At 40.2% G+C, this 16,572-nt stretch overlaps 1 protein-coding gene across 5 annotated transcripts in view; it reads left to right on the forward strand.

The window, feature by feature from the left end:
* Positions 1–15,274, forward strand: part of LOC137455386 (WASH complex subunit 2-like) — a 33,109-nt gene extending 17,835 nt beyond the window's left edge. For 2 of the 5 annotated variants that reach the window (XM_068166136.1, XM_068166138.1), the window contains 13 exons: positions 208–324; positions 1,741–1,904; positions 2,308–2,419; positions 3,230–3,415; positions 4,216–4,398; positions 5,545–5,673; positions 5,864–5,959; positions 6,960–7,076; positions 8,587–8,664; positions 9,302–9,514; positions 10,293–10,901; positions 11,460–11,634; positions 14,792–15,274. In XM_068166136.1, the coding sequence (XP_068022237.1) occupies positions 208–324; positions 1,741–1,904; positions 2,308–2,419; positions 3,230–3,415; positions 4,216–4,398; positions 5,545–5,673; positions 5,864–5,959; positions 6,960–7,076; positions 8,587–8,664; positions 9,302–9,514; positions 10,293–10,901; positions 11,460–11,634; positions 14,792–14,937 (2,325 nt within the window). In that variant the 3' untranslated portion in view covers positions 14,938–15,274. The remainder of the gene's footprint in view (positions 1–207; positions 325–1,740; positions 1,905–2,307; positions 2,420–3,229; positions 3,416–4,215; positions 4,399–5,544; positions 5,674–5,863; positions 5,960–6,959; positions 7,077–8,586; positions 8,665–9,301; positions 9,515–10,292; positions 10,902–11,459; positions 11,635–14,791) is intronic. The other 3 variants (XM_068166137.1, XM_068166139.1, XM_068166140.1) reach the window with 3 other exon arrangements.
* Positions 15,275–16,572: the final 1,298 nt, after the last annotated feature.

Genomic DNA, 16,572 nt, shown 5'->3' on the forward strand with positions numbered 1-16,572 from the left:
TCTATCAAATGCTGTGAATTTCCTGTACCAGAATACTGTATCACACTTGAAATTGTGTTCAAAAAGGCTTCACAAAACACTTTCTTTTACCTAATTATCTGGGAAGTGAGTGGGCAGTGTCTGGCATGCTGATACTTGTTAGCAAGCTGCTTCTTATGACTTTGGTTTTTTATTTGAAAATAATTTTTTTATTATTATTATTTTAAGGATATCTTTGGTGTGGTACCTGCCAATAAGCAACAGGAAAAAACCCCAGAAGAGAAAGCAAAACAGTCAAAGCCGCTCAAGAAAGCCTCCAGCTTATTGTTCAGCAGTGATGAGGAGGTACTGAGGAGTAAGATATGGTTGAAAGGGATTACTGGCTTTATACTGAGCAAAGCATAAAACTCTTGACATGAGAACCACAGTCAGTCTCTGCAGTGTCCACATGCCGTGCTCAGTGCTACCCTGTAACTTGTTTGCAGCTGAGGGAGCTGGCTGATACTTGGTGTGAAATTTTTCAGGATCTAGGTAACAGAAGTCATATGGAAGAGAAAAATCTGTATTTTCAATGTATCTTTTAGAAAGATTAATAGCAGATACAGGCTGCTGCCAAAATGTCTGACTTGAAAATACTGAGAGGGAAAAATAAGATTACTCTTCTTCAGTTTATATAGGGAAGCTTTAGAAGTTCTAGATAAGTGTGGGGTGCGTTTTGGTTTGGATTTTTGGATGGGGTTTTGTGTTTGGATTTTTTTGGGGTATTGTGTTTGTGTGCTTTGTTGTTCTTTTTAATCTGGGGATGGGGAAAATGAAACAATTAACTAAGGTTCCCAGAGAGCAGCCCTTTTCTGGGGATGGGTTAGCTGTTGTCCTGCATCTTAAAGGAAAGCCAGAGACACTAAATAAATTAAACTTGTCTGAATAGTCTCTGAATCAACTCGCATGAATAGGTCCTATCCTTCTCATCCCCCATCCTGCCCTGTCATTGCTTGTTGCTTATCAGTAATATTGCTAGATGTATTTTTGTCTTAATGTAGAATAAACCAAGTTCAAACTTTTAACCTGCCTGTAGTCCCTTTCAGAAAGGGGATGAACAGAGGTGAAGAATGGGGCAAACCATTTGAAGTTATGGGAATAAAAAAAAAACCAAGCCACAAAACTCTCCTAACCCCAGAAATGTTTCAGTTCAATGTAGATTTTCAACTTACTCAGTGCATAGACTTGATAAAGTGCTAGATCTTGGGGGTGGAGTGTGGGAAGTGCAGCATCATGCACTCTAATAATGAAGTGTCTTGAACATGGGTGTTATGGTTTTCCTTGTTTTGTTTGGGTTTGGGCTATTTTATGTTGGTGGTGGTTTTTTTTTGGGGGGGGTTTTTTTTTGCTTGTTTTTTTGTTTGGTCAGTGCTTGGTTTGGTTGGTTGGTGTTATACCCCATACATCAAACTTGCCAATTCTGTGGTTCAAATCATGTTCTACTAGGTGACCTTACTCCTGAGACAGCAAATTGACACTGTCTTTAGTTGTCAGTAGCAACAGTAAGGTTTGTGTACCCTGTTTTACTGGGTAAACACTAAAAGGCGGCCAGGTCCTCTGCAGAGCCTGAGCAATGTCAGATTGCAGGAGCTAACAGAAAGGCAGGAATATAAACTAGTGGAGAGATACGACTGCCAAGATGGTAAAGTGTTTCTTCTTGCAGAGAAGATGGGAAAGTGGCTTTGACCAACATAAAAACCTTAAGGGTTCTTTATTTTTAAGGAACACTGGAATGTCTCCAAGCCAGCTAAACTTCCTTCTGAAGATGACCGAAAAGAGGGCCCCACAAAACCTCCTAGCAGTGTCAGTCAGGCTAAAGCCATGAAGAAAACGAGCCTCTTTGAGGAAGAGGATGAGGAGGATTTGTTTGCAATCACTAAAGAGAGGTGACAGTCCTGGGAGGGGAGAGAAAGGGGGGTCATTTTTTCAGACAGTCTGGCAGTGCCCTCAAAACTGGACAGACACAGGCATATTGAAAGTGTTGTTTCTTGCTACTGCTGCTGAGAAGTAGAGGTGTGTGAGCAGTAATGGGCAGGGCAGGGTTCTTTTATCTCTTTTGCATCTGTGCTGGATCGTTGTCCTTGCCACCACAGAACTGGGCTATCCATTTCCAGAATGCTGTGCAGATGGGAAGGGAGGGTGGTAGAACTGTTGTGAGGAAGCAGAGTCCTGTATCTGGGACTATGTGCTGCAAATTATTGTCCTAAGTGATGCTTTTAAGCAGATATAGTGGGTGGCCTCTGAAACTTTTGTACTGAATCTTCCCCTTTCTCCTTACTCTTGTTGCAGCCAAAGAAAGCCACAGAAGATGTCACTGTTATTTGAAGATGATGCTATTAATGAAGAATTGCTTTTCAGCTCCCAATCAACACTACTTCCTCCAGCTGCTAAGACTGCAGTGGTACCTCCCCTTTCTTTTAAAACTTTTAAAACTTTTCTAGACCATTTTCCTTGATAGGTACTAAATGTAAATCTAAATTGGTTTAGCTAGTGGTAGTTCTAGCAAATTAGGAATGGAAACAGAACAGACTGGACCCTTACATATGAAGCTTCTTAATAGCATCAGCCAAACAGAGATTTCAGTTTTTTTCTTGACTAGTTGCTAAATTTGTTTGGTTGATACAAAACCCCTTCCTGGGGATGTTTTGAGAGCTCTCAACCATAAAATACCGTTAAAAAAGAACAAATAGCTTACTGCTGACGGTGAAGTTGGGCCTTTATGTCACCTTGACCCAAGCTGATTCAGTTGTGTCTATAGGCTTCTTACAGACCTTCTGAGGGTGCTTATGTTCTATCTTACTCTGCTAGAGTGAAGGAATTGTCTGTGTGCTTGGGAATCGAGAGTAGGAGTTGCAAAAGCTTAATGCAAGTGTATCAGTGATGCAAATTCTGTATATGTGTGTGTGCTGTCCCCCTCTCCCCTGTGCCTTTCTGTGTACCAGGAAAACAGTTGTTGTGACCCATAGAGGTAGTCATAGAAGTAATAGACAGCGTTCCCAGGGTGTCCACTATAGGCTTGTAACTGCCACACTTAAGAGCACAGAACTAGAAATCAAAAGTCACAAACTGGAATGTTATGTGGAAGGAAAGTAGAAGTCAAGCATGTTGCAAATGTCCTGGACCCCTGCAGAAAGCAAATAGGCTCTGCTATCCCACAGCAGTATATGCTTCTCACCAATTTTGTGTCACCAACATTCTCATAATTTTACAGGAGGAAGTAAAGCCACCACAAGCACCACCTTTATTTAATGAAGAAGAAAAGGAGGAAAAGGATGATCTGACAGATAAAGCAGCAAAGTCTAACCAGGTAGAAGATACATTGTGGTGTCCAGAAGAGCCTGGAGCAGTTCCTGTGCCTAGAGGAACAGATGTTGCAGAGGAGGAAACAGAGGAAAAAGTGAGGGATTTTCTTATGTTAATCTGCAGTTTACTTGAGCTTCAGCTTCAAAAAAAAAATTAAAAATCTAACAGTGTTGCTCTGGGGCAGATTTTGTTTTCTGGATTGCCTAGTCTACTGCCAAGGAGAGACTAACTCTGGCTCCATATAGCAAAATTGCTTGTCCAAGAGAATTGGTTTGGGGTGGGGGCAAAGTCTGTTTTGTTTTTCCTCCAGAGTAGTTTGGGTAATCTTTATTCACATGAACAAGAGCTTTCCTTTATAAGATAACCCTGTGCTTCAGCAGAGCTTAATCTTGGGCATGGTCTTACTGAGTGATTGGGGAATTACAAGATGATGAATTTCCAGAGTAGTTATGCTTTGCACTTTCCTGAGCACATTCAAAGTTCTGATAGTGCTGCCTGCTCCAGAGAAGAAACCCAAGCTGCACAAGCTTCATACCTTTGAGATAATGGTAAAGCTGCTCAGTGCAGCCTCATGGTGCGTGTGCATCCTGATACATGGATGAAGAGGAAACCTTATGCGGGAAGCTGCTTATCAACAGCACTACAGTGTAGGGTACAGGAGGAAACTTGTGTTTCCTTCAGAGCCATAAAGTGTATTCTCTGACTGTTTCTTGCTAGTCTGCATGTTGCCATTCTGGCTACAAAGGAAAAATGAGTTTAATGTAGTTGTCGTCTTGGTAATGGATTGCAGAACTGACCACTGCTGGCATTTAACCATGAAAGGCTAGTGGGGTTTTGGGCAAAGGAACTGAACAACAGGTTTATGTGTTAGTGTTTTAATTTGTTGATTTGCAGCCTTCTGCAGCAACATCCTCTGAGCCAGCCAGTGGTTCAGATCTGTTTGCAACATCACCACCAGCTCTGGAGAAAGATGTCAAGACCCAGCCTAAGAAAGTGTTAAGCTTGTTTGAGGAAGAGGAAGAGGAGATACTGGAAAATGATGATGGCATTAAAAATGCACAGAAAGAAATTGGTGTGGTGAGTCTAGGGAAGTTCTTAAACACTAGAAAATACTATTTACACCTTTACTATTCTAGGCAAAATTTTTCTTCTTTATGTCATAGAGGCTAATCTTTCTCTATTTCTAAACTTTCAGATTCTTGGGCAAGAAATTATTCCTGCTTTTCCCCATGGTCATGAATTCCATTGTACGTTTTCTCATTGCACTAAATTGAAGGCTTTTTGCTATGTGCTAGTAGGAAAAGAAATCTTGTATAACTCCTGCTGCTGCTTGGATTTTGAGTCTGATGTTATGCTGCTGGACATTCAGTCATGCTCTTAAGAGATGATCTCTCCTTTGCATAGGTCCTGAGGAGACAGCTGGGTAGTGAAACACTAATACTGGCCTTTACTTGAACATTCAGTGGGTCCATTGCCTTTTGAAAGTCAGACATGGGTGCATACAGTGACATAGAAAGACATAACTTTTCATGTTCAAGCAGCTGGTATGGGTTTACCAGATAGCAGAGAACTGATAATGTGATAGGTTTGACTGTCAACTCTGCCCCCCACCAGAAGTTCTTGCCAAAGGCTGACAGTATGTTTTGTTCATCATGGAGGGATGTGCTTGCTTTAACAGGAGGAGAATAGGAAATCTAGCAACAGTAATAGCTTTGCAGACCTTCAACTTCTTTTTTTTTTTCCTTAAATTGATCTTATTTTATTCTTTAAAAAGTTAGCTTCAGAAGATAATTAACCAGGTTCTCTTCCTCTCATTTCATTGTCCTACACCCTCAGCTGAAAAACTCAAGGCATAAAAATCGTGGTGAAATATAAACCTTACTGTATACCCATGGTAACATACTGAAAGCCTTTGGTTTTTTCCCTTCTCTTTTTTTACCCCTCTTCCTTCTAAGAAAACTTTACAGGTAAATAGTAGCAGCTGGATCTCAGGTCAACAGATATATTTGGGTTAATGTCTTCTCATCAAATTGAACTGTGAATACAAATATTTACAGTTTAAGTTTTGCAAATTTGGTCAAAGTGGCAGTGGAAGTTGGGTTTTTTTGTTACCAGGGTCATAAGTGTAGCCTTAGGTGAATTGTAACATGCTCTATCACTAAGCAAATAACCTTCTTCAAGAGGAAGTTTCTCACCATATGGACTTTTTACCTCTCCTTGCAGGCTTCTGAGAAAAATACTTGGCCCAAAAGCACTGGAGTCTTTCAAGATGAAGAGCTCCTCTTCAGTCACAAACTTCAGAAGGACAATGATCCAGATGTTGACCTTTTTGCCAGTCCTAAGAAATCAATGGTGAGTTCAAAGTTCTCCTCTGAATCTGCTGATAGGCGTGCAGCCTATCGGGTTTCCTTGTTTGAACACATCTTAGAAGTCACTAAATTCCAGGGAGGGCCAAGTGCTATTATCACTTCAGGTATCATGGGCTGAAGGAGTTGTGCTTTTGGTCTGTGACACATCTTTCCTTTATCCTTTGTCTCTATAGTCTGCAAACTGTATCCTGAAGCCATCATCTGGAGGAGGGCTTTTTGGGGATGATGATGAGGATGATCTCTTCAGTACCTCAAAACCAAACCTTCCGGTATCTGTTCCTCTAGCATAAATGGCTTTTATAAAACATTGGAAATAAATGCATGGAAGGGTTTTTTTCCATATGGGTTCCCACAAGAAATGAAGTGACTTCTTATATCTGTCTGAGAGAATAGAAGTGGCTATTGTGATCTTGAAGACATAGGGAACAAACAGATGCAATAGACCTACCAAAGCTAGGATGAGAGGATTGATTTATTATTATTTTTAAATATTTTTATTTGTTTGGTTTTAATTTATTTTTTTCTTCCAGCCCTGGAACTGGCTTAGATGTAAGAGAACACACCTGAGCAGAAATCAGAGTAGTAGAGTTTGCATTGTTACATGATTTTATTGCTTAGCTTGCTAATATTACTTCCCTGTAGTTCATGATGACTCTTGCCCTGTGACTTAGGTAATTAAAGTTTCTGCACATTGGTTTGATTTAAGATAATGAATGCAGTATTAAAATCCTTATGATCACTAGATTGTTTCTAGAGGGTGAGCAGCTGCAGTAATGAACTACATGGTATTATAGGTGGCCTGGGGTCAAAGTCAAACATGCATGCTAAACTACTACTCTAAATGTATTTAGCTTAATTAAACAGAAGCCAACTTTACTTTTTTCTATTTTCATGTCTATAGCTGGAAGTTAGGATAGAAAACTGGCAACAGTTTCTGGAAACAGTTCTCAAAGAACTGTGGTCTTAAGTAATTAGTGCTTGGCAGCTATATATGGAACTTGTTTGCTTGAAAACATAAAAATAGCAGTGTTCCTTAGCTAGCTTTGTGCTTTTATGTTCCCTGCTGTCCTGTGCATGAGAAGTGGAGGAGCAAAAGGCCCTTGTCATTGCAGATATAAAAGTAATGCCTGCTATGCAGTGCAGAGTTGAAAGATAGGCCTAGCTTCAGGGGGAAGAGAGATTTTAAAAAGCTTTGCTTGTTTAGTTTTTTAATCTGCAGACCATGCTTTTTATCCAGTTCATGTTGACTTGTGCTCTTAATGCTTTCAGAAAATAGCTGAGAAGAAAACATCTAAGGCCAGTACAAGTCCACCTTTGGAGAGCAGTAACGTAGAAGATGCTTTAAGTGCCAAACAAAATGAAGTTCTGAAAGCAGTAACTACAGAGGCAAGTACTCAAATATTGTGCCTTGAACAGCAAGCAAAGAAAAAGGAGATGTAATGTTATGTTTTCACTAAGTCTCTCAAAAAGATCAAAACTAATGCCTGGATTCACTGCCTGCGAAGCAATAATGCGTGCCCAAACTTGTCTTTGCTTATCAGCAGGTGCAGTAACTAGCCAGGAGTTTAAATGTATTGATAGAGTGTTTTATTCTTTGCCCACACACTTGTAAGGGCAAAGTTCAAGACAGTGAATTTTACCCCAGGTCCAGTTGAATTGAAAATGGGTTGTTCATTTGTCTCTTGAGTGTGAGTGTCTGTTGAAGTGAGTGTGATCTTTAAAATATAGGTAGGCTTTCTCAGGACATCAGGCATGCAGCACAAATCTGTGCCTATTAAGAATGTTATCCTTGTGAGCCAACAAGACTCCTACTCTTGTCCTTAATCCTGCAGAGCCAGTAGTCTCTGGGAGAGGCAGTCTGGATCTTAATTCTGGCTTGTGCTTTACCAGAGCTGTGTGTTGAATTTCCATCTGTAGAAGATCATCTTTTCATTGTGAGAAGTGGGTGTTGTTTTTTTTCTTCCCTGGGCTGAGGAACACAGAGCATGTCTGTAAGGCTAGTTAATTAGCTTGTCTTCCCTTATGGTGAAGTATTCCTTGAAGTGTTGAACCGCACGTCACACTTGCCTTCTCAGCCTGTCTGAGTTTCAGCTGAACAGCACAGGTGTTTAAGTGGAGAACAATCCCCTCAGACACTAGAATTCCTCTGTCATGCTATCATGACCCCCAAATCAGTGTCATAACCCTTGCAAATCCCCAGTTACTTAAACATGGCTGAAGGAGCTCCAACTGCCCAGTCATGGAAACAACAATGTACAGCCTAGCTCACAAAGCCCTGGGAAGAGCACTTTAGCTGATTTGGCTCATCCCCAAGTCCTGGAATTGACCAAAGTCTTCAGATCAAACAGATACTCTTCCTCTTTCAGTCGTGACTTATTTCTGGCATTGTTGGCCTGCTTTCTGTAGAGGAGCACTCACTTCTCTGAGGCTGTTCTCTTTGGAGGCTGAGTTGTACAATTTATATTTTTCAGCCTTTTTGGCTTCCTCGTGGTCTTCACTGAAGTCTGTGGCCAGTCAGCAAGAGAAAAATTAGTTATATCATGATCTGTCAATGTGACTTCAGATGATCTTATGGAAGATAATAAGCAAGGAGGGAGGGTAGCTGACAGTTTGATTTCACAGGTGTGTGTGACCTGGAGAAGATGGAAGTTGAGTTACTATGGGAAAATATCATATTGGGTAGAAGGAGGCTGGAATGAGTGTGGTAATGAAGATGGGTCTATAGCCTATGAGGAACTGAAGCTGAAAATTGAGTGACCATAGCTCTGTCAGTAGACTGTGGTGATAACAATATATCTTTGGAAGAAATTGGTAAGCAGTGAGCTGCTTTCTATAGATGTATTAAAATGCAGACTATGGTCTGGTTGATAACAACTTGTCCACTTGTTTAATCCAGTGTAATTTTGTGCAGAAACCTCCAGGTCCTGTTTCCATTAAAACCAAAGAGCCCTCGTCTCGGATTGGAAAGCTACAAGTAATTAACTTTATTGGCATTTCAACTGTCAAAAAAGAAAAATCTTCCTTGCCTTACTGATGGCTCTGCCTGAAACAGAATCTTTTTACTTTCTTACTTTACTCTTGCAATATTTTCTTTATTTTTTTTCAGATGGTGTATTTTCTGTTATTTTTTCTGCATTGCATGTTTAATATTATTTCCCCCTCCTGTTTCAGATCTTATTCTGCACAGCACTTTTACTCTATATAGGGGGGAGAGGGAGGGTTCCTCTTTGACCTTTATACTTCTCAGCTCTATTTTAAGTACTTCTAGAGACTCTTAGGGCTTTGGGGTTCTGGTTATGTCCCCTTTTGACATGAAATGACTAATTACTGTCTATATCCCAGTATCGCTCTTAATGTCAGAACCACCATTGTCCTTAAACAGGGTACTGAGCTGCATAGGTGTTTGGTCTGATATAACGTGGCCATGCTGTTCCTGAAGCTCATAGACAAAATAAGTGTGTAGGTGTGAGAAAGGCCAGGCAAATGTAGCAGTAGAAATTAAATGTCTACATATGGTAGTTCTTGCTGTTTCTCTGGAGCCATGCTTGCTCTTGAGCGATATTAATGTAATCTCCTTTTGTTTCTATGTTTTTGTTTTCTCTGTTTCGTAGGCTAACTTAGCTATTAACCCTGCAGCCTTACTACCTGGTGCAATGCCTAAAGTCTCCAATGTAAAGTCTCCTTTACCAGTTCTGGACACTCCATTGCATGAGCCCAAGGATGTACAGAACAATGAAGCCTTCTCTGCTGCAGGAAACAATGAAGAGCAAGGTGTAAGCTTTGATCAGCCTATGCAAGCGGATACCTTGCACAGTGCCAATAAGGTAACCTCAGTATTTAGGATGATGGAAAGGGTCATTAAAAACACAGCCTGTCCTCGTGTAGGAATCTGTGCTTCTGTGTGTAAATCCTGCAAACAGTGTGGTCTATCTGAATGGAGGTGTAAAAATCTAATCCTATCTCACTTCTGTGGACCACTGAAGAGAAAATTAAGCCTACTACATTCTTAGCTCTATGCATATGCCTAATTCTGTGCCTTTTAAAGATATGTGTGTATATTCCCCAAATACAGTGTTTTTTTCCTACAGATTAAGATATTTTAGCATAACATCTTATCTTGTAAGTGCTGTTGCTTTTTCACCCCAATTCCAGCTGCTGTGAAATGACTATAGGGCAGCAAATCAAAAATCATGGGTTACTTTTTGAACTTTACTGCAAACTGCCCCAAGCTCAAATGTCCCACTTGCACATTCTGGAAAATGGGGAGAATACTGAGCTGATGGTGGATGGTTCCTGGTACTTCACCCTATACCCTAAATCAATGACTGTTCAGCATTCCTTGCTCAAGATTCACAACTGAGCATTTGTTTAATGTACATGTAGCTGTTTAAGTCACAGGGCTGTAACTTAACCAGAGCTGTCAGCAGAACTGATAGTTAATTCAGTTTCAGTGTGATAGTAAGAAATAGGTTATGCATGTTAATTGAGTGTTGTGATGGAGGAACTGTTACAAAGAAATATTGCAAGAATCCTAACCTGTCTTCTGTGAAGTGTGTGTGATTTTTTCTTTCTGTATGACCCTGCTCTGTTTTTTTCTTGCAGACCAGGATCAAAGTTACAGGAAAACGAAGACCTCCAAGCAGAACAGCCCGTCGTCTAGCTGCCCAAGAGTCTGAAGAGAGCAAGGAAGTGGACAGTGCTAAGGAATTGCATTTCTCTCTACCAAAACAGATGTCAGCAGCAGTAAACTTAAAGGAGCCTCTAGCTACTGAAACAGAGTCCAAAGAAAACTTCCTCTCTGGCTTGTCACTACCAGCTCATGACAGTGTTGTGTCTGCTGAGACAAACAAACTTCTTCCTCCAGAATTCACAGACCAAGGGGATGATCTGTTTGAATCAGAAGACCTTTTTGCAAGCAGCTCAGCATTCAGATCAGCTGCACAATCAAAATTAAAGGATGGAATGGCAGACAGTGTGGCTAACAAACCCATCAAGAGCAGGGAGAAAAAGCCTGATTTGTCTGTTCTAGGTGATCAGGACAATAATGATCTCTTCCAGCCTGTACAGCAAAAATCTTCAACAAAAAGCAGCCCTATACCTTTTTTGGAGGAAGAGGAAGACTCTCTCTTCACCTATCAGAAAACTGGAAAAAAGGAGTTGAAATCTGCTGTCCGGCAAGCTGTCGACCCTACTGCCCAAGATATCTTTGAGGTAATAGCTAAGCCTGCCACCTTGGCCTTTTGATGTCCAGGGCCTTGTGCAGACCCCTCTGCTTACACACAGGCTTAATGGAGGCTGCTCAATAGGATGGAGCATGCAGGATAGATAGTGAAGTAAATTGTCAATCACTCTCCGCTACCAGGCGATAGAAACCCTTTGTTTGTTCGCCTCCTGATTAGCAATAGTGTATTAAAAGTTGCAGCCTTAACGCAAAGCAGGTATGTCACTAAATGTGCTGTGACAACATAGCTATGATTACTACTCTTTTCAGAGTAGTGAAGTATTTGACTCTTAACTGTCAGATGCCTGTTCAAGGCATAGCAGTTCAAACAAGACTGAGAAGCTGATAAAAGCCTCTGTGTGCTGTATTTGATCTGCACACAATCCTGTGCCAGTGCACTTCTACCAGGTCCTCTGGGAGGACAAAGGACGTAGTTTTCAGATGCCCAAGTCTGTCAGTCATCTAAACATCTCAGATGCTGTGTACAGATAATTTAACTATTCCTTTCAGTGTGTTGTGTGTTAATGATCTCTGTGTTTTGCTCCAAGGATGATATATTTGCTACCGAGGCAATTAAACCAGTGAACAAAGCAAAAGAGAGAACGCCAGAGACTAATTTGTTTGATGATAACATTGATATTTTTGCTGATCTCACTGTAAAACCAAAAGAAAAGAAAACCAAGAAAAAGGTGGAACAAAAATCCATATTTGATGATGATATGGGTAGGTGCTTAATGTTTTACTGCTAATCCCATAATGTTTTCCTGAGTTGTATTCATTGGAAATGTTCTAGAATCCTTTGCTTGCTTTCAGGTTTTCAACTGCTCTGAAATCTCTGGTAATTGTTGGATTTTAACTTTGGGTGAGAACTTTTCAAATGTTGAGAGCTAGCATGCCATTTAAGTGGTTTAGGAGGGCATATATAATTCTTCTGGGAGAAGGAATAGTTTCATTTCTGTGGGGATTTCCTCAGCTGTGGGAATTAGAAAACTCTTGTTAGGAGTAAGAGACTAGTTGTTACATCTTTGAGATACACTATCCATTTTGATTTGCACTTCAATTTTTTCAACTGAATTACTGATGTGAAGAAATTAGCTTATCTTCCTACACCACCTTCACTGTTGTGTTGACTGCTTTGGAGCCCTTAAGAGTTTGTTTATATCTGTGTATACTCAGAAAAATTTACAAATACTACACCTGAGAGCAAAAGTTTACCCCATGTAATTTGTTCAAATAATTTGATCACATATAGTGATGTGAAATGATGCAAAACATACTTTCTTGTTCACCTGTGGAGATACCAAATGTCATTTGATCAGCTGTTGTGTCTGTTTTCAAGTTCTTCATCTTTACAGCTTTTCTTTGGGATTGCAAGTATTTCTTTTCCTCTAAGACAAAAAAAAAAAGCCTTCTCTAGCTTTGATTTTTGTCAATCTTCCTTCTTTCTAATCTATTCAAATTGAATCCTGATTCATCACTGGCATTCCAGCCTGATCAAATAACCTGGTAGAAAATTGTAAATTTGTTAGAAAAGTTACCAAAGAATTAATATCTTGGGATTTCCAAAACTGTCTCAGTTGATATAAAAAATAAGACTTAAACTTTTGCAGGCAAGATAGTTGAAATATATTTTGGATACTCAGAATATCTTATTTTAATAATTGATGTGTTTTCATGTAGCCTATAGGAAATGAAAGTATTTTGCAAATAGCTACCCCTTCCAAATATTTCAGCACAAAACCCCAGACCTGTTTGGGGGGGGGAAAGTTGTAGAGTGCCTCTTGAAAGTATCTTGGAAAATTTGCCACAACTGTACCTGTTGTTCGCCTTTCTGTGTTTGACATCTACTTTGGCAGTACAGATTGTTGTTTGATGTTACATCTGATCTTGATCCCTATGGCATCCACAGTACCCTGTATCTGATAGACTGTACTTCATCTTCCTCTAGAGTGATGACTGTTCTGTGGTGCAGTCATAGGTATGTGGCTTCTTAGTGCCCAAAGCTAGAACCCAGAACACCCAGCAGGAGCACAGAGAAGGTGCTTGATGGTGAGGATTCCCTGCTGCCAGTAGAGTAGTACAACTGATACTTGCCTATGCATTGGCTTCAGTTGTCATAGTAGCCCTTTATCGGGGCTGTACATTGTTGTCTTGGGAGATCCTTTCTGCTGCAAATAAAACATTAAGTGGGTGCAGCTTGAAGGGTAGGGGTTGGGAAGTGGAGGCTGCAGGCTGCTTTCCTTTATCCTACCACAGCTTTTACCACTATTTGCCACATTTATGTTAGGCTTGTGGTGGCAGTATTAGAAAAACTCTTTTTTGCTGGTCTTTAGCCTCCTAACCTCCTCAGTGATACTATAGCCGATGACACAAGCATCTTGAGGTCATCTCTGCCAGCCTGCAAAATGGTGACAGAACTTTCTTGTGCATTGACAAATACAGTTTTCCATGGCCAAAACTTTCCTTTTCCTTAAGCCTTGTTATAAAATGGGAGCGATACCTCTGCTACTTATAGCACCCACTGTACCTCCCCTCTGCAGTAAAGTTAATCCATGTGATAGCTTCTTGTTTTGGAGTTATGCCAGTAGAGGATTACTCTGTTTTACTGCCTTTCTAAACTGCTCTTATGCTGAAATGCTGTCCTGGATTATTCCTGTGTAATCCCTGTGATCATCACAGTTGCAAACACGTGCTGGAGTGGAAGAAATAGCGAGAAGAGAAAGGCAAGCACACTGTGATATGCCACTTTGTGCTTGACCTCTGCTTAAGGTTGGGATGCATGCTGAAGGCTGAAATACTAATTTTCATACTCTGGACTAGTAAATTATATCAGCTTCTGTATAAGACCTGCATTTTCTTAATAGGAACTCAAGATCAGTTATGTGCTACTTACACTGGCCTTGTGAATCACTATTGGTTCACATATCTCAGTCTTGTAAATTTTTTTTAATATCCCCTCCTAATCAAACTGCATGATCTGAGTATCTTAAATTAAAACCTTTGTGTATAAAAATAGATAGGCTGTTGAGTGTGCCCAGGAAACTTCAGGGCAATACTTCAGCATGCATATGGTAGCAGCTCCATCTCTTTGCAGGAGTACAACTGTAGACAAGCAGCACTAGCCACAGCAAGCTCTGCTGCTGGCAGAGGGTGTCTGGGTTGGAGGGTTTAATTTCTACCTGTTGTATCTTTCAGAAGAGAACTCTGTCTTTATAGCAACTATATATTTTTCCACTTTGTAGTCCTAGTTATAACTTAAATGCTTGTGTCAAGGAAGGCAATGGGAAATCTGAACTGTAGACAGACTTTTCGAACATCCAGCAGGATGGCAGTTGTAGCTGCCTGCCTCCTTGCATCTGAGCTGTGTTGTGTTCTCAAGTGACTTATGCTGTGTTATTGTGCTGTAGATTAAAGACTCCTATGATTAGTGGACGTTGCAACAGTAGTTGCTAGCAAGTACCATCTCTTTCTCTTCTTATTTTGTTTGGCAACAACCTCACAGCTCTTGGATCTCTCAGGTTCCTCAGAAACTAATGCTCTAGATAAAAGGGATGTTATCTGGCACTTGAACAATGGAATTTATTGTAGAGGTTTAAATTAGTACTTCTCAAATGCTTGTGAGATCTTGAACATGTTATAAAATGCAAGTGTTATGCTGCTCTACTGAGAAGAAAAAATACTCCTAATTTGTTTTACAGCTAACAGCTCTCACATATGTCATTACAAATGTATCTAGAATCATAAGCAGCAGGAAAGCATTTATTTATCACAGAATGTCCTTGGCAGTCACTGCTGTGTGCTGGAGATGTATGTGCAATGTTACTTCTGTTTGGCAGTTGCTTCACATTAAAATCTTTTTTTATTTTTTTTTCTCTTTTAGATGATATCTTCTCTAGCAGCAAAGTCAAGATACCCACTCCCAAAAGCCAATCTTCCCAAGCAGCTTCAGAAGCAAAACTGGAAAGCAAGGAAAGCAAGACACTAAGCACATTTGATGACCCACTGAATGCCTTTGGAAGCCAGTAGCCAAGGAGAGTGTGTTGCAGAGAGGAGGCCTCTTTTGTGCCCTGTCCAGTTCTAATGCTCTGGATTCTCTAATCCAGTAGAGCTGAAATGGGATGGCTGTGCATATTTAAATGAGATTACCCATTTAAAATAGTTAGTATTCTCTTGTGCTGGGTCTAATTGTGCTAAATGATATATTTTTTAAAAATGACAGTAACCTTCCTCTATCTTGTTCGTCCAGATGAATATAGCCTGTGCAATACTTGCAATGACATAATCTATTATACAAAATATAGTTTTATTGAACAGATCTACAAAGATAATAATTGATAAATAGTAAATGGAGTCTGTTAAACCAGATCTGTCTGTATGTCTTACTTTCCTCTTTACCACTTGCTAAGGATGTCAGCATCATGACACCACCTGCTAAGGACATCAGCATCATGACTTGGAAACAACTGCCATGCTTTGTCTGGTTCAGCTGCCAATCTACTGAGCTAATGGTACCTGTTACCAGGTACAGCTTCTCTTTTATAATCAAACAGTAAACAAATCTTAGTGCAGGATGTGACATCAGAAATAAGGTATTTCAAACTTGCTGCTGCTGCTGAGGTCTGTAAAAATAAAACTGCTTAAAACTTCTTTGCCAGAAAGGGTACGCTACCACTGAGCACCTAGCGCTCCCTGAAAATAACAGAAATCTAACATTGTCTTCTCTTCAAGTTGTAAGCTCCTAAATGAGATTTCTCACCTGCCTGAATTTGACAAAGTTTGACAGTAACACTTTCCAAGAAGTCTGTACTTACCTTGTTTGGCCATTTCCAGATTAGAAAGCATATATACTTAGTGCAGCGACAAGCTTGTGCCCAAAGGTTTGCTGACTGCTTTCCTGTCTCATCCATAACACACTGTAGGCTGGTTATAGGAGGTCGCTGTTTTGTGGAATATATTTAACTGTTTGATAGATTTGGCTTAACCTTCTTGCTTCCTATATTTTTAAGACTGCCCAAGATTTTTCAAGATTTCAAGGTTCTAGAACTGATGTCATTAATCATATGTGATGCCCAGTGGTAGAAACTTGCTCTTGCATGCATACAAGCAGAGCAAATTCATAAACATAGAAGGATCAAATGTTTCTCTTTATTTTACTAGTGACTGCCTGCAATTCTGACTTTAAAACCAGATGCCTTCTTCTATGGCAGTAAAGTACTACTTCAACTCTTAAATTGTTTTGCTCTCTGTGAATTTAAAGCATGCACTCAGGGGACTTCTTAGAGAGCAATTCCCACCTTCACCGAAGCTCTTGTTCTAAGACATCTGCTTCAGTCTCTTGTTTCTGAAGTTGGATTTGCTTTATCAGACACAGCAAATACCAGAGCCAAGGCATCTAGCAGTAATGAGGGTAGAGGAGAAGTGTATTGATTTGCACTATAGGTGAGTCTCGCAATGATAAGTGGAGGGGTAAGTTGGGAGTAGTGGCTTGGAAAAGTATGTGGGAGCTATTTACAAATGGGTGTCTACAGTGAGAGCACTTGCACTTTATTTATAGGCATTACATCTGCTGTATATTGCCTCATACGTGATGTGGACTGCTTCTTTACTCCTTTCTTCTGTGCTTAGAAGGGGTCCAAAAACATACTGAGGAAAGAGAGGGTG

The sequence above is a fragment of the Melanerpes formicivorus genome, unplaced genomic scaffold (assembly GCF_026170545.1).
Source record: "Melanerpes formicivorus ecotype bairdi unplaced genomic scaffold, bMelFor1.0.p_v2 SCAF_98, whole genome shotgun sequence".
NCBI classification, from domain to species: domain Eukaryota; kingdom Metazoa; phylum Chordata; class Aves; order Piciformes; family Picidae; genus Melanerpes; species Melanerpes formicivorus.